Source organism: Pleuronectes platessa, chromosome 11, assembly GCF_947347685.1.
Source record: "Pleuronectes platessa chromosome 11, fPlePla1.1, whole genome shotgun sequence".
Taxonomy (NCBI): domain Eukaryota; kingdom Metazoa; phylum Chordata; class Actinopteri; order Pleuronectiformes; family Pleuronectidae; genus Pleuronectes; species Pleuronectes platessa.
Genome location: NC_070636.1, coordinates 10,826,534 through 10,854,078, shown reverse-complemented (window position 1 = coordinate 10,854,078; position 27,545 = coordinate 10,826,534). Strand labels below are relative to the sequence as shown.

General features: G+C 41.4%; 1 protein-coding gene across 2 annotated transcripts in view; it reads right to left on the bottom strand.

Annotated features, from left to right (window-relative positions):
- The window catches only part of stac (SH3 and cysteine rich domain), a 32,999-nt gene extending 12,101 nt beyond the window's left edge, over positions 1–20,898 (bottom strand). Inside the window, exons 1-5 of one of the 2 annotated variants that reach the window (XM_053434244.1) lie at positions 19,110–20,898; positions 16,915–16,947; positions 15,097–15,430; positions 5,100–5,233; positions 104–185 (exon numbers count right to left, since the gene is read on the bottom strand). In XM_053434244.1, coding sequence (XP_053290219.1) covers positions 104–185; positions 5,100–5,233; positions 15,097–15,430; positions 16,915–16,947; positions 19,110–19,226 — 700 coding nt within the window. In that variant the 5' untranslated portion in view covers positions 19,227–20,898. The remainder of the gene's footprint in view (positions 1–103; positions 186–5,099; positions 5,234–15,096; positions 15,431–16,914; positions 16,948–19,109) is intronic. The other variant, XM_053434245.1, reaches the window with a different exon arrangement.
- Positions 20,899–27,545: the final 6,647 nt, after the last annotated feature.

Genomic DNA, 27,545 nt, shown 5'->3' with positions numbered 1-27,545 from the left:
GTGAAACTTGTAAAATAGCTCGAGAGGAAAAGTTGTCCTGGAAGAGGCGAGTCGTCTCATCCCAGAAAGAACTGAACTCATTATGGAGCTGTGAGCCGCTCACCGATGGGCATGACTTCTTTGATACAGCCGTACTGCTCCTGGATCAGTAATGGGGAGCTGTAGTACCGCCGAAAGCCTTTTGGCTGAAGAGAGAAAGACGGGGGGGGGGGGGGGGGGGCGACATTAGTGACGAATCGAATGCACATTACTCTGTTTAATCAGACATTTCTGAACACAACCCCACATTGCAGAGATACCATGTTGGAAGCCAAGTTTCACAGAAAGTTCCAGCATATTTCACGAAGCACAAACTGAGTCAGCTCGGCCAACAAGCCAAAAACACAAGTTTTGTGAACTCTCTCTCTTAAGGAACAAATCAGATTCATGCATGTTTCTTGAACACAGAGACATTACTGGAAACCTACATCTCACAGCACTGATGAATTCTTCATTTGACATGAGGTTAAAATAAGTAACCCTTGAGCTCTTCAGCCCAGATGTTTAACAACTGAGGCTGTCGGGGACAAAGTCATTACGGAAAAGGTTTCACAGAGCAAACGCACTGGGAGAACATCTGGTCCATTTGACTGCAAACATTATGAGCCGCTCACTGTCTTTGTTTACTACATTTTAAGACACTGATGTTGTGGCTGCAGATGTACAGGAGTCACGCAAAGTTTGTGTCCTTAATCCACAAGTATTCAAACAAATTTAACAGTTTTAGATTACAATACATTTGAAATATAGATGGAGCAGTAAGGGTCCCGCTTCTTTTTTAATCTCTACTTGTTTAATCCTGTCTGGATTTCCTGCACTTGGTCTGAAAGTCCAAACTTCATGAACCGAAACAGTTTCTTTAGATCGCACTATACTTTGGTGCGTTGGTCTGAGGCCCCTTTATTTTTGTTTGGGCTAATCTGTGAAGCCTGAATATCTGGACCACACAAGGTGGGTGTGAAAGCCTCCTAAATTATTTTGTTAGATGTTGTGGACAGACTCACTTCCTCAATAACAACCGAGCAGAGGTGAGCTGTGTAACAAACCCCGCTGTCATCACTCAAACTGCACAGACACTCAGACCCGCACTGTGCTGGATTAGGTCACTGTTTAGCAAAAGCTCTGTTTACCCCGAACACACTGAGACACCACGGCAGCATTCTAAGACTCACACACTCTCGGCTCAACACGTTCAGACTGTACAGAATCAAGATGTGACCACACATGCAGGAGCTGAGGATGTTCACTTTTAGATGAATTACTATTTATCTTTCACAGTTAAAAAGGCATAATTTCTTTCTTAGTCAGCTGAGAAAAGAAAGTAAGAGATTCTAAATAACAGGACTGAACGTGCATATGTTGTGATCTTGTCTCGTTTGATGGCTGAAAGCAGAGTGACATCACACACGATAGTGAGAGACCGATCTCACTTTCTGCTCAAGTGCTTTGAAAAACCACTTGTGAAGTGGAAAACACAGACGGACTGAGGAAAAGATCTGGATGATGTTGTGAATATTGGCTTCATGAGAACAGGAGTCACCAGCTATCGTTTGTGTGTGATAATCACAGATAAATCACTCATTGATCACGAGTAACGTTTTTGAATCAGTTAAACTTGTTCTGCAGCAGATCTGTTGCGATATGTAGCTTGAGCTCAATTCTCTCTGGCTACTGATGGAACGTTTAAGTGATTCACACATTAACTAATGCATATTCATCTAAACAAAATCTGTGAGTCAGGAGCAGCCATTGATAGGAATTAAGCCTGCAAATATAACACAGAGTAGAGTGCTGGTTGGGCTGTAGTTTCCTGTCCGAACCCAACTGAGCCTGAGGGAAACTAACCGTCCAAACTGCACACTCAACGTTTTCCCCGATTAAATGGACGTGCAGAATGAAGAATCAAGTCGTCAGCCAGCGTGACCGAACCCCACCTGACTTGAAAAATACCAAAACCAAAAAGTATTTATCAGCTGTTTGTTCGTGGCTCTATAGTTTCAGGTTCTCTCTTGGAGGCAGTGCTATGTGAAGGTAGAAAGTAAAGTAATGTTGTGTAACCAAATAGCTGGAGTACAAAGACCTTAATGTTAAATATCTCTGATTCTTCAGCTACATTTCTTAAAGGGTTATTATCACTGCAACAGTAACTTACTGGAAAAAATGAAAATTCTATCCTTGAGGAAACTTGATTTCTTTGCCACAAGGTTCTCAAGCCAACAGAAACAATCATGGCTGCAGAAGTCCAAGTTTAGAACAAGACAAGTTTAGAGCCGCGCTGTGATGGGGAAACTTTCCTTTTTAATCTCGACCTTTCAACCTCATTTTCCACTCCTGAGAGCCGATCGCATCTTCAAGCCTCATCCCTCCTGCAGCTTGTGGAAAAACCTCACGGCGGAGGAAAAGAGAGCCTGTCTCTGCTGTTAATGTCACTTCCACATTATTTCCACAGTCTCAGTCTCATTTATTCTTGCAGACAAACAACAACAACAGTTATTCCACATGTCTTAAACCGTTTCCAGCAATAGATTTGGAAGAGAAGGAGACAGAGTAGAAAAACAGACATAACGTGGCCTGACTGTGTGTGTATGCGTGTGCGTGTGGTGTGTGTGTGTGTGTATGTGTGAATAAATAAAGACAGAGATGAGTATTTTCTTGCTCTTGGTTTCACTAGCGTCCTGTGACAGTTCCTTCCACAGTATACCCCCCCCCCCCCTTTTTATTTCTACAAATAAATGTATTTTGTGGTTGACGAGTGTGGTTTTGGAAAAGGTCGACCTTTAACTTGCTTTCTCAAACTTACTCAAACTAAACACCTGCAGTTACAGTGCCTTGCATAAGTATTCACCCCCTTTGGACTTTTCTACATTTTGTCATGGTATAACCACAGATTCAAATTTATTTCATCGTGAGTTTATGTAATGGACCAACACAAAATAGTGCATCATTTGGAAGTGGGGGGAAATATTACATGGATTTCACAATTATTTACAAATAAAAATCTGAAAAGTGTTGAGTGCATATGTATTCACCCCCTTTACTGTGAAACCCCTAACAAAGATCTGGTGCGACCAATTGCATTCACAAGTCACACTTGCAAGTCACATAATTAGTAAATAGGGTCCACCTGTCTGCAATTTAATCTCAGTATAAATACACCTGTTCTGTGACGGACTCAGAGTTTGTTGGAGATCATTACTGAACAAACAGCATCATGAAGACCAAGGAGCTCACCAAACAGGTCAGGGATAAAGTTGTGGAGAAATATGAAGCAGGGTTAGGTTATAAAAAAATATCCAGAGCTTTGAACATCTCTCTGAGCACCATAAAATCCATCATATGAAAATGGAAAGAATATGGCACAACCGCAAACCTACCAAGAGGAGGCCGTCCACCCAAACTGAAGAGTCGGACAAGGAGAAAATTAATCAGAGAAGCAACCAGGAGGCCCATGGTTACTCTGGATGAGTTGCAGAGATCCACAGCTGAGGTGGGAGAATCTGTCCACAGGACAACTATTAGTCGTCTACTCCACAAATCTGGCCTTTATGGAAGAGTGGCAAGAAGAAAGCCATTGTTGAAAGGGATCCATAAAAAATCCCGTTTGGAGTTTGCCAGAAGCCATGTGGGAGACACAGCAAACATGTGGAAGAAGGTGCTCTGGTCAGATGAGACCAAAATTGAACTTTTTGGCCTCAATGCAAAACGCTATGTGTGGCGAAAACCCAACACTGCCCATCACCCTGAGCACACCATCCCAACAGTGAAACATGGTGGTGGTAGCATCATGCTGTGGGGATGCTTCTCTTCAGCAGGTACAGGGAAACTGGTCAGAATAGAGGGAAAGATGGATGGAGCCAAATACAGGGAAATCCTTGAAGAAAATCTGATGCAGTCTGCAAAAGACTTGAGACTGGGGCGGAGGTTCATCTTCCAGCAGGACAATGACCCTAAACATACAGCCAGAGCTACAAAGGAATGGTTTGGATTAAAGAATGTTAATGTCTTAAAATGGCCCAGTCAAAGCCCAGACCTCAATCCAATAGAGAATCTATGGCAAGACTTGAAGATTGCGGTTCACAGACGGTCTCCATCCAATCTGACTGAGCTTCATCTTTTTTGCCAAGAAGAATGGACAAACCTTTCCATCTTTAGATGTGCAAAGCTGGTAGAGACATACCCCAAAAGACTTGCAGCTGTAATTGCAGCGAAAGGGGGTTCTACCAAGTATTGACACAGGGGGGTGAATACTTATGCACCCAACAGATGTCAACTTTTTTGTTCTCATTATTGTTTGTGTCACAATAAAATTTATTTTGCACCTCCAAAGTACTATGCATGTTTTGTTGATCAAACGGGAAAAAGTTTATTTAAGTCTATTTGAATTCCAGTTAGTAACAGTACATAATGGAAAAAAGTCCAAGGGGGGTGAATACTTATGCAAGGCACTGTAAATGAGAACAGTGACGGGCAGCTTGTCAATCAGACAGGATCATTTTTTCCCCCCTAGGTAATCATCACAACCAACTGCGTCATATCGGTGATACTGAAAATGTCCAAAAACCATCAAATTACCTCTGCTGGTGATATAGTCTAATAATTTATAAAGGGATGATTGATATGGATATTCTTGTGGCCCCACACATAATACAACCACTTGAATAAGCTGCTTCAGTGTGGTCACATTGATCCTGTTGTATTGGTTTATGCTGATGGTGAAGCAGCAGAACTTAACCGAGGTGATGAGGCGGTCAGCATTTTTGTAAATGGCGCGATATTCATATTATCTAACACAGAGTAAAAGAGATGATATAACCATAATGCGGACGATGACGGGGATGGATGCTGGTCACAGATGCACCAGCGCTCACACATACTGCAGAGTGTGATTTCTGAATAAGCACATTGTGGTGGGAAACCATGTGACGGCCGACTCAGATGTGTGTTTCTGTTGTTCATGATGCTTATTATCCAAATTTTTTGTTGTTACCTCCTGAGGCTCGGAAACAGTTGACAACAAAATGAAGAAGGTGTTGTTCGAATCATGTCTTCATGCATCTTACCAGTTTTCCCATGCAGCGCTGCTGTCCCACTCCGTTCTCACATTTGTGGTGGAGACTCATCTTGCAGGCTTTGCAGCGCAGGCCGTGCTTTGCCGTGTTTCCCGCCAGAAATACTACATGTTTGGCTGTGGTACCTAACACACACAAAAACAGACAAACACACACAAACGCACGGATATGAGGCAACAGGTTAAAATCGGTCATGTCAGGAATTGAACTCTTTCTCTTCAGGAACAGCAAATTACAAATGAGGAGGCGGCGGATACAGACAAGACATTCAGAACAACATCTCATTCATTAATTCACTGACACTGGATTCTTTCCCAGCATGCACTGAGAAAAAAACCTGTGAAATGACGTGTGCAGCATTTTAACACGGACAACATTTTGCAAATGCGACACATGATGTGCATTTAACCAAACTGAGACGGCGCCGTCTCGACCAGTTTCTGGAATAAACAAAGTTACTCAGCACTGACGATGCTATCACTTAGTGTGTGCATGAATGAGTAACACATAAATAACCACAGAGAACGACAGAGTAGACAGAGAGAGAGAGCGATACTGTAGATAATGAAAGAAAAGAGGAGAAAGGTGTTTGGTCGGAGAATAAAGCTCACAAGGCAGCCGTGACAGCTCCGTCTTTAATGAAGTCTGTCACCTTGAGCGAGGGAGGAAAGAAAGACAACCAAGGGGCAGGAGATGAATAGGCAGGTATGCCTGGTTGTTGAGTGGGTAACGCTGGTGTGTCTGAGGAGTCGAGGGGATGAAATCTGTCACGACAGGGGAACTCCAGCTCTCACTGCTCGTCCTTCAGATTTAATTAAACATGAAACTTCAGCCAGTGACAGTCTCTCGATCAAAACAATAACAAAAGACCTCGAGTTGTTGTCTTCACCACCTTGCTGAAGAAAATCTACACCTCACTCGTCAATCATGTTCATGGATGAGGTCACGTATTAAAGTTTTACGTTAGGCAGCAAACAGCGATAAATAATCGTGATCTGTTACGAGTGACCAATAGAAACAGTTGAAGGAAAAAACTGCAGACTCTTATTTTCCTTCATACGTTGTTTGTCCTGGTTGTAAAAGACAAAGCCTCAGGTAAAGCAGATATGATGCAATTGAAGGTGAATGAAATGAAACGTTTCGTTAACTTGAATAAAACTGGGGATTTTTCTGAGTTTGAAACATTGTTTGAAACATTTTAGATAGTGTGAGTACACAAGTCACCAAAAATATATAACATAGGTCTAGTTGTTTTTAGACATTGTAATTAAGAATTGTTACATGTTATATCTTGATGAGTAAAAAGGTGTTGACAAGACTGAGCCGGTAAATAACTCGACTTCACGTAAATTTTGTAGGTTTCTTTCTTTTCGTGAAAGATTTCAAAGAACTTGATCGACTGTATTCCTGCACAGGGCTGAAAAATAAACTGGGCAAAGAAGCTCCACTTCTCCCCCAGGGTAAGAATTGAATGCACCAAATATCCACTTTTTACAATTTGTACAATGCCAATAGAAAAGTGTCATGGAGCCAAACTTTACTAGACGGTGGAAGCTTGTGGTAAAAGGACCTGAAATCTAAAAATGAAATTTACTGAGAAAGCAGAGAGAGATTTCTCAGAGGATAAATCATCTGTTAAGGATTATGTGTTGTACACGGCCTGATAAAAAAAAAAAACACCACTCACTGTCAGCAGCGTTGCATCGTTTGACAGCTACTCCACATTAACGAGAGAGGACAGGGCTGTTATTAGTCTGGCAGTGATTGATTAATCGATGATCACGTGCCCGGCTCTGGCCCCACATCCTCTGAGAGTGCGTGTGAAAACATGGACGTGCGAAGGAATCATCGATCTATGTCAGTGGGCGTCGAGAGCACGAGGGATAAATACCAGTTTCATCACAGACGGATAATCAAGCATTGTTTAGTTTTTTCCGTGCATTGTGATGTAATGCAAATAATGTCGGTGTGTTAGGTGGCTATAGAAAAAAAAACAATCACAAGTTGCTGGTTTCTTCCTGAATGTCCCCAAATAGAAGAGTGAAGTCAGTGTTGGGATGTAACAAGGTACATTTACTTTTTTACTGTATTTAAAGGTCCAGTGTGTAGAATTTAGTGAGATCTAGTTGTGAAGTTGCATGTTGCAGCTCTTTACCCCTCACCTCACCCTCCCCTTTCAAACAGGAAAGAGAACCTGTGGTAGCCTTCAGTTGTCATAAAAACTCAAAAGGTGTTTAGATTGTCCAGTCTGGGCTGCTGTAAAAAACATGGCGGCCTCCGTAGACAGAACCCCCTCCCGACTAAGCAAGTACTTCTACTTTAAATTCTTTGCAAAAAGTGCTGCTAATGTGGTTCTCTGCTTGCTGGAGTACAATCTTTTTTCCTATTTATTTGTACTTTAGCTTAAAAATTGCAAAATTGCATTTGTAAAAAATGATAGTCTATGTATTTGATTGAGATGATGACATTTTCTCTCTGTATTGAGAAACGTGTTTCTGAAGTTGTAGGCCATAGGTTAAATATTTTGTTGAAAAGTTCTGGAGGGGAAAATAAACTATCACTGGTCTGATGTATGCCATGTAATATCAATGACCGTCCAAAAATAAAGAATAGAGAAAAAAAGGGGGTTTAATGGCTTTCTGAATTGTGTTCTGCTGAATGATGCCAGCGTTTCCTTCAAGGTTACACACAACATGCAGCTTGTTTGATGAGCAGGCTGAATAAAGGTCAGCGAGCTGAGGTAAAAACGACACCGAGACATACACCTGATCCCCGAACAAGACAATCACAAGACACTGTTTACCCAATGGTACAAAGCCCAACATGTGTAGTTTAGTCGGCCAGCATCAAATCAGTGTTTGTGACGTGAACTGGTGTCACACAATCTGGAGCCGCACAGCGCTGAGACTCAGTAAAGACTGGAAAACTGGATCTGTGCTCTCCATTTCAAGGCTGCTGTGTTGCTTGGCTGAGCCCAAGCACGGAAACCGGGAGAAAGGAGAAGCAGCAGAGGCAATAAGTGCAACCTGCACCTATTTTGTCAGGTCACTACCAATCAGGTCGACAGGTGATGTTGTGAGTTTCATTGTGCTTCAAGACGTCTCAACTGTGTCTAACTCAATTCAGGGGCTGCACGCTCTGGAGGAAGTGGTCCTCCTGTCCCACGAAGGATGTCGAGAAGGCCGAACCAATATGACACAGTCTAGTCTACAGAGGCATTCCTCACCTCACCTTGTCCAACCTTATTGTTGATACCTAGCAACAGAGCTCAAGTTCGACACAACGAAAAAGTTTGGATGCCCCTCGGTATTAGTAACCTGCTGTGTAACATTAGATACTGGTGTCTCATTGCCACATTGAAAAACAGTTAATCACAGAATGAATGGATGAACCTGGGATAGGTTGGGCCAGGAAGGGACGCCTTAGTTTCTCTGGGATGGAAGTATGAATTTATCGAAATCTAGTTGCTTGAGATATTGGAAAAAATCGAATGACCATGGGAGAAACTAATTAAAGTCTGCAAATAAACCCAGAAGGGCTGCCCGGGTCAGAGTTTTAGAGGAGCTTACAACGAGGAGGAGGTGGATAAGTTATTGTCACAAAGAAGGCGGTTGGCTCAGAAAGTCAGGAGGCGTATGGTTAGATGGGCGGCTTAGTGGATCACCGTATGTCTGATGTGAGAGTTATACTGTGGGGACGGAGACGAGGAATCGGAGGAAGGAAAGACTGTGTGGGAAGTAAGGGGCACGATGACGGAGGTATGGAAAATCTGGCAGGAGTCGTGTCCTTAACTGTAGTGTAAATTAATATTTAAAGGCAGAGCTGCCAAGATAGAGCGAATGCCAGAGAGAGCAGCACTGTCACTCTTTCCCCCCCACAGCTGTAATGGCTTTAAGGGCTAGACTCCTCTCTGAGCCTGGAGGAAAAAGCACCTAAACACACACACACACACTGACTTCATCACCTCACCATTGCCAGAGAAGAGAACAACAATGTCAGGCTCCTGTATCATCCAGCGAGAACACAGCAGTTTGTTCCCTTATGAGCGGAGTTAACTTGGAGTCGTCTCACAATCGTCCCGTGTGTGAGTGAGTCACCTCAAACAGGCCATTCAACAACAGCTTGACAAGAGCTCCATTGTGCTTCCTGCTCCTGTGTCATCCACAGAGAGTTTGAGGAAATGAAGTTTAGAAAGTTTAATGTCACATCAAAGCTTGAGTATTGCTAGTTTTATGCCTCCTTGCCACCGACAGCCAGTGTTTGCAGGTTTTCAGGTTGCCGTCCATTCAGTTTCTGTGACCTTACAAAACACCTCAGGAACACCCTCAGGGGGAATTATGTAAATGTGGTACAAATTTGGTGCAACCATTCACTTACATTCAAAGATGAACTGATTAGATTTTGGTGGTCAAAGGTCGAAGGTCAAGGTCATGTATTCATCTGTGAACAGGGTCTCCTGAAATCAACTGTAGAGCACAACCATGTCATACGGAACTGCTTAAAGAGATGAAATGAATTTGCAGCACTAAGTCAAACTGTCTGATCTGAGATTCTCCAAAATTCGACCTGATATCATTGTTTAGATCATCGCACTTACATCTCAAGGTCATGCAGGCGAGGAGTTGACGCCAAAAAACTTTTCAAGGTCACCAAAGTCTGATCACTGATGTCTGTATGATTCATCATCCGGGGACCAGGACTTCCTGTTCAGCAACACTTTAAAGAGCTACCTGTAGTCTGGGTAGTAGATCATAGTTGAAGGTGTCAGCACAACTAAACAAATGTTCACTTTCCTTGTCTTTGGCAGACTCTTTTTTTGTAAGTGACATTTTCTCCAATCTCCCACCTGTGTAGTTTGACATTTAACGTCTTTTTGTTTGTTTTTTTACAGTGCACTCATGTGTGAGACATTTCCAGACAGCGTCAGCGTATCGACTGCAACACTAAAACAGATAAATGCAGGATCGGGCGGAAGCACACGTGCGTCACAACACATAGTGGTGTCCTGTGATGATACAAAAACACAAACTACGTCTGTCTGTGTTTTATACAGCCAGTGGTGACGCACCATGTCACAGCAGCATCTGTCTGCCGGCTGACCTTAACCTCTGACCCCCAAACTTAATTTCTCTTTCAGGCCAAACCTGTCATGTGTAGTTCAGGGATTTTATAGCACAGATTAGAGTTTGTTAATTAAGAGGGATTACACTCTCAACTTTTTTTTATTCCAGGAATTTAAATAACTTCATATGTCGCATTTAGGATCTGCCTGACATTGACATTTTGTCTCAGCAGCTTAAATCTCTGCATATTCCATCTGCATATATCCTGCACACTGCGTGTCATTTACAATATTCACTTTCAAGCTCACTATGTAGACTAATTCTTTTTTTTCAACCCAGCCCTGTAAATTATGTTTCACCCTCTGTCAGCTGCAAATAAACCTCCCATTCACTCATGTGGACATTTATTTAATAACCAATTTGCAGCTAAGGCCCTGCAATCAATATCTCGGCATCAGTCTGTTCTAGCTCCGAGAATTTTATGTGAGGGAATCTACTTGCTTGGAGATGCACATAAAAACAATGGTGTAACAAAAGGAGAACAACGGTCTTGAATCAATATAAGAAAAAGTAGTAAGGTTCTTCTCTTAAAGGTATAACTTTAATTATACTGAGGGTTTTCATTATCCTGATGATGAACTATAACCAACTGTCTATGAGCCATTCTCTTATATATATGGGTTTTAAAGAACGGATGAACGCCTACAGAAAAAAATATTTGTTGCTACATTATTTACCAATGTGGTTTGGTCTGCCTTCATATAATGGAGCTAATGAATGACTCAGTGAGCTCTATAAATAGCTCAGCCTTTTTTATTTTGCATGACACATTCAATTTGTGCAGACTTTTATATAATAAAGGATTCAATTGAAAGCGAGTGGGTGCTTTATATTCCCAGTCTGCTTTTTTTTTCCATATTATCATATTGTTATTCATCTACTGAGCAGTTACAATACAAAAATAACGTTTGTTCCCATTTTAACACCTTTTTGCTGAGATGATGCTGACAATAAAATGAGTGCACTATATCTTTATCTATCTAAATAATCTATATGCAATTATTACATTTATATAAGCTTTAAGTGGTATATTGCTATTAAATCTGCTCAAATGGAGAATTATGCTGATTCACGCATAATTATACAAATGTGGATTGAAGTTGCTGTAAATTATTATTAATTCAGTTACAAGTATATTTTCCAAGTATTTGTATAATTACTGCACTATTTTAAACTGTAGAGACCAGGTCATATTTCAACTGAATGGCCAATAAGATTTAATACACACAATGTAAAAGTCCCAACCAGCCGACACTGTCTCTCCTTACACACACACACTCACACACACTCTGCAGCTGTGTTCTCATTAAAGCAGGACAAATGAGGAAGAAGGCAGGTGGACGTTTTTTTCATGAGTGGACCAGAGGGCACGGCACCTTTCACAGACCTGACATCGCACTTTCATTAGCAACAATGATTTGGCCACGGTCCCTCAGGCCGCGCTCACATAAAACAGACCGAAACAACGGTTGTAAACTTGTGTAAATCTGTTTAATGGTTGAATAAAGTTCTGTTTTACTTCAGTGGTCTTGTAGTACATATAATTAATCACACTAAACTGCTGATAGAAAATAGATATGCTGTATCCTCCTTCTTAATTATTAATTCATGTCATTATTATGCCATACATTTTAATAGTAGGAGTGTTACGCTCATCAGGATGGAAAAACCTCTGAGCCACATTGATGATGACACCCTCACTTTGTGTGTCGCGGTGACAGGTGGACAAGTCCAAAGTGGTAACGTATCATCACTGCCCAACATAAACTCAATCTGTCAAGGTGGCCAACACACAGATGTCTGGCTGCTCAAACATCTTACTGTAAACCTGCTCTAACAGATGTTCTCAGCCACTTAGGGGCAACACAACCAGATGTAAACATTATTTGGACGTATTATCACCTGTTGATACAATGAACTTAGGAAACAGTTGCACGTGTTATGAATCTTGAAGTTATGACGTAACATTAGCACACGTTTTGAGTTATGTTGGTTTTCACCTGTCTAATATTCACTCTTTGCTTCTGATCTCTATCACCTCCTGAGTTAAGATTCTGTATCTTTAGCGGCTAAATGCTCCACTATGTTCATCTGTCTGAAACACAGGGGAGAGTGAACCACATCAGTAATGTTGGAGGCTCCAAAACCAAAACAATGAGCTGAAAGATCCTATACCAGTCCATAGAGCCCAAGGGATCTTTCATAGTATGCATTGTTCATTTTGACACATCTAAAAACATTTTCTAAAGAATCTTCATTTCTGAGTGGTTTGGCAACTTATTGTAGAAGGCTCCGATGGTAAATTTAGTACTTAAACATTTTATTGGAGTAAAAGTACAAATAAATAGACAAATATCTACTCAATCAAAAGTTAAAGTGTCAAATTTACTTTTGTATTGAGTATCTGAAAGCAAAGTCCCTAATGCAAAATCAATTACATTATTGACTGTGCCCACTGTATAAATTAATGAAAAATAAATGTACTTAAGTTAAGTACACATACATGAAAAATGTACATAAGTAGAGTGGCAAATTGTGTTGAAACCTGCTATTCTTTTATTATTACTATTATTATTACGCTGTTATATGTTCAAGTCAGGAAGGAGGATTTGAGACACATCGTCAATCTCCCAACTAAGAACTTTAATTTAAATGAGCCACTGGATTTAGTTTTTCTTTGTTTAGAAAACAGAAATCCTGGGTTACACCTTTCATCTTAACGTAGGACAAAACTTTTCAAATTAATAATTTAATATGGTAGAATCTAACATATTTCCATTGAGCAAAGAAAACTGTCAAATGCATTTGTGATGCAGCGTTTGCTCAACGACATCCCTGCTCTGACGTCCTTTCTCTGCAACCAAACAATATATCATGTGCTTATCGAGCAGATGGCACAAACAGCCCTTGTCATATCCATGCTGCAAACGCCCTGGGACAAAAAGACTGAGTGGCCCTTCAGCGCTGATGGTTAACAAGTAGGCGAGCAGCCGCTAGAGAAACTGGAACATCTGGTAAGAGGAGAACAGGTCGAGGAGCTGGCACGGATGCTGGGGTTGAATATCTGACACCTCAGTGGGGCGATGGAGGGAGAGTGGGGTCAGTACGGAGATACTTCGATCACATGTCAACCGGTCAAGTTAGACTCATGGTATCAGACGTATCTGTTTTTTGTCTGTGTTTGTTTGTCAATTAGCAGGACAACGCAAGAACTACTCAACCCAATTTCTCCAACATTTTGTAGAGGAGAGGGACATGAGCAAAAGATGAACTTATTAAATGTTGGTGTAGATCATTTTTCACTTTCTTTAACACTGTTTTTCAACATTTAACTTGTTTTTCAAAATTTGTCAGAGAATAATCAATGGATCCTAAAGAGGCTGCGTTTCGCGGAGATGACATCTGAGGCAGAACAGAATGGACAGCAATAGTCTGTCCAGTGGAGGTCGGCTGCAAGGGATTTATTAAAACATCCACCACGAGGTTGCTCAAAGAGCTAAGAATCCACAGACAAACCCTGCACCAGACCATGAAAGAAACATCACAGACTGCAGAACGCGGCAGCCAATGACTCCGGATCAGGAGGAAAGACCCTTACTGTGCCCCACGATGTCATGGGCACACACCATGGTCTGATCAGCCTGTGGTGGCCCTTAGAGGAGGGTGTATTGTGATCAAACGGCCAAAACAACTAATGACAGGAAGGTATGTATTCCATGATGTGTCCCTAACATCCACTGGTGATCCCTGAGACCTTCGGGTGGTTGGCAACTCAACAGCAATCTAGTCCGGAAGACTAGATTGGAAGGGATATTCACCTAGCCTGGATGCCAGACGAACTTAGCCCCGCCCACAACATTTTGGTCGGGCAGTTCGGTCTGGAGTCGCTCCATTGGGAAAAAATTATGAGGCGTTTTCAACTGACCAGGAAGTAAAATTCCTCTTCGCTCAATTGGATAGACCTACAACCAATCAGAGCAACGTAGTATGTGACGTATGCTAAGCAACGCATTGTGAGTTATTTACTAACGCCGGGTTCACACCGGACGCTTCAGCGCAGCACCAAGCCTTAAATAACAGCTGGCTCCCATCCACTCCCATGTTAAAACTTTGTGCCGGTCACACCGGAGGCTGAAGCACCGCGAGGCAGCCTTGGCGCAGCGTGGTGCTTCAGCCTCCGGTGTGACCGGCACAAAGCCGTGCAGCGATCTACTGGATCAACGGGTGATATTATTAGCGCTGCCCGGCGGTTCAGCGTCGCTTCAGTGTCCGTTGTGAACAGCCAAGCGCCGGGGCGATAGGGATTAGCGCGGTGCTCTGGCGTCGCCTCCACGTTCTGTGTTCCTCTTTCAAAATGAATGCGCTGTCGATGTCTTCTAAAACAGACTCAATGGCAGCATCTACACATCTCAGCTCGCCAGCGGCAGGCATGTTTGTTGAAAACGAATTCAACCCGAGGGCACTGTGATGACGTGGTTGATTACGTTACCGTTGATCATCTGTCAATCATCGTATAAAGCCCGCCCTGACAATCTGATTGGCCCGGTCCGGCCATAATTTTTTCCCAATGGAGCGACTCCAGACCGAACTGCCCGACCAAATCTGTTGTGGGCGGGGCTAAATTCGTCTTCGCTAATATTCACCATCTTGTCCTATATGTTCTAAAAAGATCGATCAATTCAGGCATGTTTAGGAGACTGATATTTCTAAGTATATTCAATTTGGTAATTCATTTAAATGTGATTTTAATGATGGTAGTGATGGGCCTTGGGGGAGGTTATTTCTTTACTGGGAGCCGTTGTAGCTGGATTCTGTACGGCATTTTTTTTTCACACTAACGAAGGAGGGCGGCGCTGTGACCATACCTACGATCATGTGGTTGCACACGTCACAGAATGTCGGCTTCTTGAAGATGTGCTCCATGAAGCAGTGTCCCGCAGAGTCCACCTGCAGGGGGTTGCGCAACTGGGAGCGCGACGTGGGAGGAGGAGCGCTGGGGATGGCCGGAGGCACCGGCGGGATGGGGTGGTTGGCGGTGTGCGGCGGGGCCATCCCGATGTTGCAGAGGTGGCCCGTGCTGCTGCTCACGTCGGAGAGCAGCTCGGTCTTGTTGTCATTGCTGGTGCGGAAGAAGTTGTCGGCGCTCTTGCTGCGGATGCTCTTGGTCTTGAAGGACAGCGATCGCTTGAGTCTCTGGAGCTGAACAGAGAGAGAAAAGAGCTGAAGGAAACTGGAGATTAACGAGGGGAGAGATTGATAGAGGAGAACAAGGTGGGACGTAAAGGAGATCAATATTTGGAAATAAACTAGATAAATCACTACCTGACAGAGTCTCTACGATGTCTCGGGTAAAGAAAATACCATCGCAACAGGCAGCGCTCAGCGGAAAACCTCTGATCCCCTACCTGCACTGTAATGTGATTTCCAGGTTGGGTCGATGCATTATATCAACCCTATTTCTCACACGCTGTGCCGTCTCTCCTGGCTTCAGCCTCCATCAATCTCATTAGCTTCCTCTTTTACAGTAATGCTATTCTAAATGCTCCACGCTGACAACTCCTCATTTAACCTCTCAGTGTGCACTTCCTCCCCAGTGAAACACACTTAATTCTGGGCTCACGAGCGTCATAAAGATTCTCTGAGCTAGTGTAATGAGATTTTATGGCTCCTGGCTGGTGGGTGTGTGGCTGCCGGTCTCTGACTGATCTGGAGAAACAGTTTATCTTTTGAGGTAATTGATGGGTAAAGGCGAGGACTTCTAATGACCCTGCACATAGCACAGGCCTGGATGTACAACTGTAAACAGGTAAACATTTGTTTTCCTGCTGGATGCTCGAGATCCGTAATCTTGTTTGCCGTTGATGTTTCGGCAAACGTGCAAATAGTTTTTAGTGCTTTTCATTGCAGCTTCGGCACGGTGAAGTTCAATCCCTTCTGCGGGGTCAGTCTGGAAACAATCAATTTGGACCCTTTCTAAACCATTACCACCCACACACACGCACACACACACATGAGTGCACACACTGGTTCGCACACACACAGACATGAACATAAAACACAGACACATTTTCTTGCAACCTGTAGTCTTCTTTTAGACACCTTAAAAGGAAACTGCAGTACAATATAATGATGGAAATAATGGTTCCATCTTTATATATTTATATATATATTTGTTGTGGTGACAAACGATGCTACACTTATTTTCTGTAGTTGTAAATGTTGAGTTATTAATTGAAATTAATAAATGCAACATTAAAAAAGTAAAAAATAAAATAAAATATATGCAGTCCCAATAAATAAAGATATCCCAAATGAGACAAAGTGAAGTATTGTGCGCATGCATAGAGGAGATCATGCTGTGTTTGATGACACTAAATCCATAAGAGGTATGTCATAGCATAAAGCTGGAGGGTTAATGAAGGTTGGGAAAGATAAGGCAAATAAACAAAAACTAAAATGTATTGCATACAATGTAATTAAATAAACCTGCAAAGTAAAGAGTGCCCTCTAGAAACATGGGGGATGATGGATTGAACCGTGTTTGGCATCCACGTAACTTAAGTGATCTGTTAGAAGCAGTGACTGTTATAGGTGAAACGGCTTTTACCCTCACGCACATGCAGCTACAGTAAGTTACCATGGACTAAAACCAGCAGGACGCTACAGTTTGTGTACAGGCTCACCTTGCGCTTCTGGTGTTCAGGCCTCACAGTATTCTTTAAGGAGGAATAAAAACACAGACACACACAGCTTTACTCGTCGGAAGTAAACTAATTCAGTCTCCTCAGTCAGGAGCTCACTCTATTTGTCCTGAATGTGAGATTGATTGAACACTTTATTCTATATGGGGAAGGCGAGTGCGGCCGTTTGGCAGAAGCTTTAAAAAACGATGTGGGAAAAGTCAGCCAGGAGAAAGTACCCAGTGACGACACATGCCAAAGTGATAGCGCTCATGCTGGAGCCGTCAAAAAATAAAAACAGAATGCATCGGTGGAGATGCACTCGGCCATCCCCACTGCAGCTGAGAAACCTGACGAAGACCGATCCTCAAAAACAACCTTTACCTCCGCCATGGAGTTTAAATTTTCTTCTCTGTTTGTTTCTTAGTTAAAAGAATTTCCTAAAACTACAGGACCAATTACCACAAAACTTAGTGGGAGGATGCGGTATGGGTCAGGGAGGTACCCATTAAATTTTGGGTGTACATTTATTTTCACATTTCACATTCTAAAACATTTTCCTTGATTTTCTGAGAGCATAATTCATTAATATTTATGAAACTGACCGGTGCATTCAGGGGTCTGATTCATGAGTGTGTACAATTTGGTGCAGATACAAATAAAAATCGGGATCTAGTGAATCAGGATCTAAACATGGTTTCATAGGAGGACTGTCGGGCCTTGTACTCTTCTTAGTGCCTTTGTAGATTTTGAGATAAGATACGAGAAAATAATCCTTAATTAGTCCCACAAATTTGTAGTATTACAGCAGCTAGAGTGCAAAGGCATCAACAAGTAATAAGTAAAGGGAACTTTTTCATCAAGAATCCACCCTCTGATCTGGATCCACACCAAAATTTAAGGGATTCTTCCTTGATTCATAGAAACGGGCTCAGTAGTTTTGCGTAATCCTGCTAACTAATTGACAAACTAAACCAAAGGTATATCTGTAAAAAAAAAAGAGAAAGCGTGGGTCTAATCTATGACAGCAGTGGAGTTACTGTTGCATCACTACCACGATGACGGTAGTCCAATAACGTTCTGCTAATTGTAGTAGTCTGGGCAACATGTGACCCACATAGATGGCAAATCGCCTGAGGCGGCTGTGGATCTCTATCACACAGCCTACTTTTCTACATCGGCCACAAGTAGAACGTGTATAAACCCTAAATGCTGCCTATGAATACATATGTGCATGATAAGAATAAAGCAATATTGCTTCCTTTACCACTACAGCACATCATGGACTCTGTTTATAGCCTTAAAAAAGAACTTTAACAGCTTTTACATCCTCTAAATACCATAATCACAATTAAGTGATCTTATGCAGGTTGAGGTCTTTAGAGTTTAATCCATCTTGTGTTTATCTAAGGTTGTTTCCTTGCATGGTTTCATTTCACTGTGTTATTCTGATGGGTATCCTACAAACTGAGGCTGATGTGTTGAAGTAAACTGAGTCTCTTAAAGGCACTTGTTTTTTTCTGTCATGTTTGCAGAGCTCTTTATATTATTCAAGTCCATCTCTGTAGTGTGATAACCTCTTTAAATAAAATAATGATCATTAGAATCTGGTTATTAAAGCTGTTTTATAAAGACTTTGAGTTTGAATGTCTGTTGTCAATGTGAATTATAACAATTAACACCATATGGCTTCCTTTACCACGACCACTCACCGTGGACATATTTATAGCCTTGTCAAGAACTTCAAAAGCTTTTTACATCCTCATAAATACCTCATGGATCAATTTAAATACCATAATAAAATAATAAGGTGATCTTGAACAGTTTACAGACTTTTTCCTATTAAATGACACTGTTATTGATGCTATAGATCAAGTTACAAGGAAAAATGTGCACAATATTGAGTTTAAACTCTACATTAAAGTACTTTGTGTTTTCTTATTTGTAAAGCTGAATATATTATTAAAGTCCATCCCTGCAGTAGATACTATGATATCCTCCTTAAATATAATAATGATAATAACCAGGATCAGGTTTTTTTGAGAAGGACTGAGGGTTTAAAATATCTCTTGTAAAGATTTATTTATCATGTTGATAAGTGTGTTTGCTCTGACCCACTATTAAGAGTTGGACTGGTGTACAGTGCCATCACAGTCTATGAGTTTGAGCTTGTGTTCATAACACCAGGACTGTCTTACCTTGGTTTCCTGCTGGCTGGGGTTCGCACTCTTGGGGGATTTCTGCGTCTCATTCTGCTCCTGTTCGTCCTCCTTGTCCCCACTTTCATCCTGAGCCATGTTGGCCGGCGGGATCATCTCTCTCTCCCTCTCTCCCTCTCCCTTTCTTTCTGCGATCTCTAACAAAAATAAACTGTTGTGCTGAAGAGTTTGTTTTGTTCCACCAGCTGTTTACATCGTTTCCATTCCTCTGTAGTCACCGTGACCCGAGAGCGGGAGGAGGAGGACCGGACATCCAGACCCGCTGGTGCTGCTGTGAGAGGAGGGTAGATCCGACTCTCACGGGGGGAAATGTGAGAAAGAAAGAAGCGTCTCCCTCGGTCAGAAGTTAAATCTGTGTCCGCTCCAGCTTCAGATTGCCCCGTCCGGCTACAAGAAGCTTCTGCGTGGATCGTGCCGTCGTGCGTAATCCTGCCAAGACATCTCCAAATCCACGCTGCGCTCTGTGCGCCTCACTCCGCACCAGCAGCAGCACACCGAGGGGCGGGGAGCTGAGAGACACCGAGGGAGGGAAGGATGGGGAAGGAGGAGAAATGTGACACTGACACTCTGTCCTGCCAAAATCCCACATAGAAACATATCTAATGCGGTTAAACTGAGTCACCACTTCCAAGTACGAGAAAAAAGAGGCAGGACTTCTTCTTGTGAAAGCGAAAGTATATCACTTCACAGTCTTTACTCGTCTAATATTTGAAGATTACATAACTGTAATCTAAGTGTAGAAAGATGGTACACAATCTATTATGATACTGACCTGTTAAAAGCAGTGGTTCCCAAACTAGGGGTTGGGCCCCATGGTGGGGTCACAAGACACAAAAACAGGGTCGCAAGGTGATTACAATTTAAAAGCAATTCATAGCAATAATTGTTTAAAAAGCTAAAAAACAGCACGTTAAATTTAAAATAAAACCACTTACTAATCATCAGCCTTCAGGTTTTTGTGATTATGGTAGATTCGTGATAGCATCAATTCAGCAGGTTGATTTACAGCACCGCAGGAAACGTGTGCCACAAGGGATTTTAGTCAATTTGTCAACAACATTTTGAAATAGACATTAACTTGACAACTTTAAAGATGAGAAGTTCAATGCCACTCAGTTTAGGTTTAGCATTAGCATGATCAGAAGCTTCGATTAGCATATATGGAGAGAATATAGCATATATCAGAATATATGTTTGATACGAAAACAAGTGTAAAAAGAAAAAAAGAAAAATGATTCGTTTTATTTGAGGAAAAAAGATACATGTTAATAAATGACATTTAAAGATGTTTATGAATGGGCTTTATGTGGTCTTTTTGTTTAGCTCTCGAAATAGAGAATGATTCAGTATTTACCTTTTATTAGTTTTTTTAATCAAACAATTTGCTGGCTGTATGTTCAGGTGTTCTTAGAAGAAACCGCTAATGTGTCCCTCTTTAGTCTTTAGTCTTTAGCTCACCAGTCAGCCAAGAAAACGATGACTCTTTTGAATATATTTTCACATCGATATGCCATTATATTGGAAATCACACTTTAAGATTTTGCGGTGATATAAGGCATCTTGCCTGCTTCAGATGGGATAGGTGTGATGGCCGCTGTAGCGATGCATCACGCTGTGTCCGTCCAGGCCCCCCTGTGATGTGATGTCCTTGAAGCGATGCTGTGGGACGAAGGAGGCAGGCACCAGACTGCAGACTCCTCATTCTGACAGGAACGCAGACTCCCACACAGTCCAGTCCACATAACCAGCTCTCCTTCGGATCAGCAGGGAATTCCTCCCTAAGAAGATATCTACATCGTCTGAAATTAGACAAATGTGTCAAAAAAAGGGGCTTAGAATAACAAGGAATCAAACAAAAATACACTATTATTTGACAGGCCAGCCATCAGTCTGTCAGACTGTGGGTTTGTTATTCTGCGTATCCTCCGCCACTTGTGAAAAACAAGCTCTTTACAATTCCTCAAAAAGCATCAGCTTGACAGGCATTCAGGGAGTGAAGATGTGTCTAGTGTTAAAGAGCCACACAACAGAGACAGCACTGACGGACGGAGGAAGTGCAGGGATGTTTGTGTGGTATTAAATGTCTGGGCAATCACATACATGTGTGTCTGCAGTAAATCACTGATGGAGCCGAGGTTACAGGTTGTTGTAAAGGGTATGGTGAGAATAGAAGGTTTGAAAAAGGGGCCATTTGTCCACAGGTGGTCTGGATTTATTAACAAGGAAGAGAAAACTATGCATTCAAATTCATTTTAGAGAGATAATTTCAAATTCAGTCTCCGTGCTAGTAGAGTGTGGATACCCGGCTTGATCAGTTTTGTATCAGGCTTGGAAGGGTTCAGACAGACAAATGGGGCCTGAGCCCTACTCTGATATATAAGTGTCCTTGGGTAAGACACTGATCCTTAAACGTTCTGAATGTAAGCGCTGTAGGAATGTGTGTGTGGATGTGTGGTTTGATTGTCTGTCTTGATAAACTAGAAAAGAGCTGTATAAATGCCTTGTTCAGAAAGCATCAGGATGACACTTGTTAGGTGTGCTCCCTAAGTTGCTATATATGAAACTAAAAATAAGTGGATCAAATGTAAACAATGTTAAAAAAAGATATGAACTTTGGTCCAGACTTTGGTTCAAACTTTCAGATGTGAAAACGTCTGTAGAGAGTCGACCTTGGACCGGGATCGATTCTTATTTTCAAGGTCAAAAGTGAACTGTCAAACCTCCTTGTTCACTTTGTTCATTGTAAATCACAGGATGTTTTTTTAAATGGTCTCAGTGGTGTTAACAAAAAACTGTAGCAAACTGGCGACCATAAATAAACGAGCAACCCAGCAACAGAGAGGGGGCAAAAGACGATCCCCCAAATTAGTCAGAGTCAGCCAATCACAGGGTGAGTCAGTGAAGCATCCGTGCATGTATGTCTATGTGGCATGTGTGTGTGTGTGTGTGTTGTTACCGTGAATCGTGTCGGCAGAAAAAGCCAAATGTATGACCAGTTGTGCGAAGAAGCAAGAGAGCAGAGTGTGAAGGAGGGACAGGGAGACAACAGTATCATTTCCTCTGTCTCATCTGCTCTGGCCCATCGCAGTGGAAGGAAGGCGTGAAAAGAAAAGAGAGGCAGACAAAGTGATGGAGGAGAAGGAGAGGATGGAGCAGAGGATAGAGAAGCGACAGGGGTTGATTATTCCAGATGAAACGATTCACCAACGTGAAGACCTGAGTTGTGTTGTTGCTGATTTTTAGGACTTATTGGGTCTGAGCTTCTTTTTATTGAAAGTACTTTGATCTAAAAGGGGAAGGTGCTGTTAGCTTTGATCACATCATGTTATCATCTCTTAAAACTAAACAGGAAACATGACTTCTGGTTACCATTTTGTTTTTATGTTTATTCCTCATGTTCTTATTAGCATTTGTAAGTAAATTATTATATCATTTAAAAGATATATTTCTGTACTAACCCTAACCCTAATGTCTCTAGTGTTTATTTTCCCTTTGGGATCATGACTATTGAGAATATGAATGCCTGCAGATGTGGTCTCTGAATATATTTCTTCATAAATCTAAATAATTGTGCACACGACAGCAGCATATGTTTTCTTATCCAAAAGTTGTTTTAGTTTTTATACATATGTGAAATGCTGAAGTTGGCAATAACATAGTGATGACGAAATGTAACACTATTCATTATAAAATCACATCTTAATATCTATTTTATACTACAATAAACATTTACATGATCAAACCCGGAGTTAAATGTGTGTGACAGACGTGTTGATAAGAGTTTGTATTTTGGGAAGTGCTTAGTATCTGTCTGTGTGTGTTTGTGTAAGTGTAACCTCCTGGTTCACTTGCTGCTTTCTACCACTGAGTTTTAAATGGATGTTATACAGTATGAGTGCCTCGCTGCATATTTAATGATTTCACACATAAACGTGTTGCATTAGTCAAAAGAAAAAAAGGCAATTTTTGCCTTTGGAGGATCAGAGGAATCTCCCGATGTCTAAACTGCTGCTGACTGAACTCAACAAACCCTGAGAATCAGAAGAATCCAACTAATCCAGACAATTTATTCATTTGTATTCATTCTAAACCTTTGTTTTTGAGTAAATTTCATATGTCTGTCAATTTATCTGAATTGTTTGCTTGTTCTTATTTTATCTACAGTGACACTAATCAGGACTGTTTATATTTATTTATTTAATTCATTTCTTTCATTGAATCTTGAGTTTCTGTCTTCCCTATTGTACAAGCACTTTGAAACCATCTTCTGAAGAGTGCTATATAAATAAAGTTTATTATTGTTATCATAATTTGTACACAGGATTATGTACACTATCAACGCTCAGATTGATATATTTAATATAAAAAATATATTAAACAAGTTGAATTTCGGACCCGGCAGTTGTGCTTGATCAAGCTAAGGCAATCCAGCTGGCATCACTTGAATCACATCACTGGCCTGCATGACCAAAAGCTAAATAAACCCTCAAAACAGTGACGATGTTTTGCATTATTAATCAAATGTGAAATCTGTGCGAAAAAAGAAAACACAAGGCTCAATGGAACACAAGATTTGACATAATGGAACCAGTTGCAAAAAAAAACAAAACAGTTAACCTCTCAGCAACTAAATAATAGCCCCTGCTCAAAGACCAAATGGCCTAAATGAATAGAGTATATCTCTGCAACTTTGTCGTCTGTATGAATAATCCAGGTATCTGTATACAGGTAATACTTCTGAGATGTCTGTACACATACAAGCATTGGTGTAGATGTTAGTGAGTCCGATTAAATGAAAAATGGAACACAACAGAAAGAAATAAAAGAAATGACAGATTTAAAGTGAACGTAATATTACAGTTGTCGGCACAAAACCTGCAGCAATTCGTAGCATCATATCTGAACATTATCCGGGCTAAATTTCATACTAATAAAATGAAGCAGAGCAAAGAGAGAGGTTTTATTTGAGATTTGGACATGTGGAATCTCTAAATCACCAATTGGCATCTGTACAATTTGAGGTGTTTCACATCATTTCACTTCCCATCTAAATGCAACTGTGAATACTGCTCTCTGAATAGCACTCTGCGTAATGCCGTCTTTTGACATCAATAACTGTCAATCCTGGGGAAATATTTCAAGAAATTCACCAAAACTTAAAGAAAAACATAAGTCGCAAAAGAAATAGAAGTGGTTGTAAGTGATTTATTATTCATTGTTAAATCGAGATTAATTGACACATATTACATTAGTTTACATTATATTTCATTTAGTTGACGCTTTTATCCAAAGCGACTTACAACAAGTGCATTCAACCCCGAGGGTACAGACCCAGGACAACAAGAATCAAGAAAGTACAATTTCTTCAAAATAAAGCTAAACTACGAAGTGCTATAAGTAAGAGCCATTTAAGTGCTACTACATTGTTAGTTTCAACACATGAAAGTGATCAACGCTTCTATAACAACTTCTACCAAACCCCACATGGTTGAACTGTGATTTGTTCATTTTTCTCAGCTGAGTTGTCACGTCCCTCAGAGCTAACGGCTGTTTACACTGTGGGTAAGAGCAGATCGTGTTTTCTTGTAAATAGTTGAATGCGGTCGATGACGTTTCCGCTCATTGTGTCTCAAGTCCCGGGAGGTTACAAAATCCCGTCTCCAACGTTGTCACACTCTCACGTGCCAAGAAAACTCTGCATCATGCCCCTTTTCTGGAGAGTTAGCAGCTCTCGGAGAATCAACATGTCAGCCTGCTATTCTTGGGAGTGTAGTTTCCTGCTCATGCACACACGGCGCTCGCATCTGTTTCTAGTGCCGACGAGACGTGACCCGTGTTGAATGCTGTCATCGGTTTTATCGCATTCAAGGCAGGAGTGAAGGGCTGACAGAACGAACGTAGTGCAGCAGCTATAAATAATGATGTGTCTATTTTTTATTGTTATTGCTCTCCTCCAGATTGATTACACTGACTTTTTAATAGCCCCTGAGGAAAATTGATGGGAGTACGACTTTCTAGCTGCAGATGTAAGATTATTGTCATTGTTATTATCGGTGGTCCCCTTTGTGGCATGAAAACTTTTTAATTTAACACTGCAGCGGTTCTGTCATTTATATGGATCACAAGGCCTCACAAAGTATTTCTGTGGAACACAACAAATGAGACGATTTCACAGCAAACAACAAATATGTGGAGCATAACAACAGAGACTCTTTTATGATGGATATTTGCCGCAGATGAGTGGAGGGGTATAGACGATCAAATGATGTGAAATGGTTGGAATGTCCCTTTAAATACCTTTCATCTAAAAGTGTACACCATCAATTTATACTGTGTGTTCTCAGCTTAAAGTTAAACTGAAGATGTTGGCAATTACCAATGACCCGGCCTGACATTATACAATGCTCACACACACACACACACACACACACACACATTTAAAAACACACACGCTTTCCCAGCATGTGATACAGTAATTGGCAAATGGATTCCCTAAGAACCGAGGCTAATTAGCCCATATTATTTTGAGCCAACCCAGGGATAGTCTCGGAAGGGTACAGGACAAAGTAATGAGAGATGGGAGTATATAATATACGTGTGGGTGTGTGTGTGTATGTGTGTGTGTGTGTGATGAGACTTTAGAGAAATGTAATTTAGAGATGATTAAAGAATTGACATTGACGAGTATAGTTTAAAAACTAGATAATTAAATCATGGGGCGTCCTGCAGCCTTGGGGAAAGACGTAGAACACAACATGCACAGTTCAATGCCTGGAAAGAACCTCGTCCTTGTGCCGTCATCTCATCACTGAGGCGTCCAAAAAATATAAGGTTTCTGAAGACCATATACGTATGACTGAATTTCTTCTCCCAAAATGACAACATTGATTTAACCATGTTGTTACACTGATGTTACATTCATGCAAAAACCAAAAGCCATCACTTTGTTTACATTACCAGAGAGATGGTTCAGTATTTTAAGGCTTTCTTACCAAGAGTTATAGGACAATATTTTCTAATTTCTGTGTTTTTAACCCTCTGAAAACGTTACACAAGCAGTGGAAGATTGGGTTAGTTCAGTTATGTTTTGTTGCTTGCGCTGGAATACGTGTTGATAATGTGTGGTGGTACCAGAGAGAGGTGGGAGAGGAGCAGAGAAAAATGTCCATATCTTAGAAATTTTTTAATGCGCATAGTTCACTGTTAAGAAATATTTAGTTTAGATTTGGATTGGTATGTTTCAGCTGGAAAGTCACTGCCGAGAAATACTCGTACACATGAATATTCAGAAAAGCCTGAAATTGTCAATTTTACTTTAGAATTCTTGTTCAGATCAAACAACGAAAAGGAACTTTATCATCTTCAGACATAATAAGCTGTTGTGTCATCAACACAGTCATGTCTCTTTCCGCATGTCAGAAGACAGCAAAACACAGTGGAGGAGAGGAACAACGTCTAACTCTCACCAATCAATCAATTATGCCCCATCCAGTGAACCAGATGTAAGAGTCACACACTGTGGCTTCGTGGGGCCGAACGTTGGGTTGTTTCTTGGCCGAACAAGAGGAAAATAGTTCAGTCCCTCTCACAGGAGTGATATTGATCTTCTCATCTATATCTGGATTGTCGATACATTTCTAAAAATACATGTACTCCTTCAAACACGAACCAGTTGTGTGTCATAGCATGTGTGTACGTCTCTGTGAGCAGGTTGATATCAAGGTTTAGATTTTCTCCACTGAACATTTCCACCTCTCTGGATTTCACACTCTGAAGGTGTCAAACTGATTGAGATGTTGAACACTCTCAGTCTCAGAGAACGGACACCGATGATGTGACGTGTCGGAGCTGCCGTTCCGACTGGAGGATCCGTCTTTCATCACCGCGTTTGATCCAGTGACGCACGACTGACCCCCTGTGACCACGTAACTGGTCTCCAGCTGGTCGTTAGTCCTGCTCTGTGCCAATCAAAGCTAACGAGACGGCAGAGACTAAAAAAAGCACAGAACAGCAGCTGATCCTCTTCCTCAGCGAGAGCATCACATCTCACTGAGAGGGAGAGAGGAAGAGCCCCGCAGAGTGACCCACGGTTACAGGGGTTTCACTTTTAGTGGCTCTACTTTTGCACCTGGACATGATAAGATAAAATAAAACGTTATGATACACACACCCGGGAAATTCAGTCGTTACAGCAGCAGGCAAGTCGGGCTGAGGGAGACAAGAGCATAAATAATAGGCCAAATAAAGAATGCAGAATATCTACATAATATACACATTTCACTGTAGAAGTTGTTTGTATAGAAACGTTATTGAGTAAATTGCAGTGGCACAGGGTGATTGCACATAAACTGTTTGTTCATTATTTGGAGATATTGGGATAGACGTGTCCATATGTATGCAGGTTAGACCGTGTAT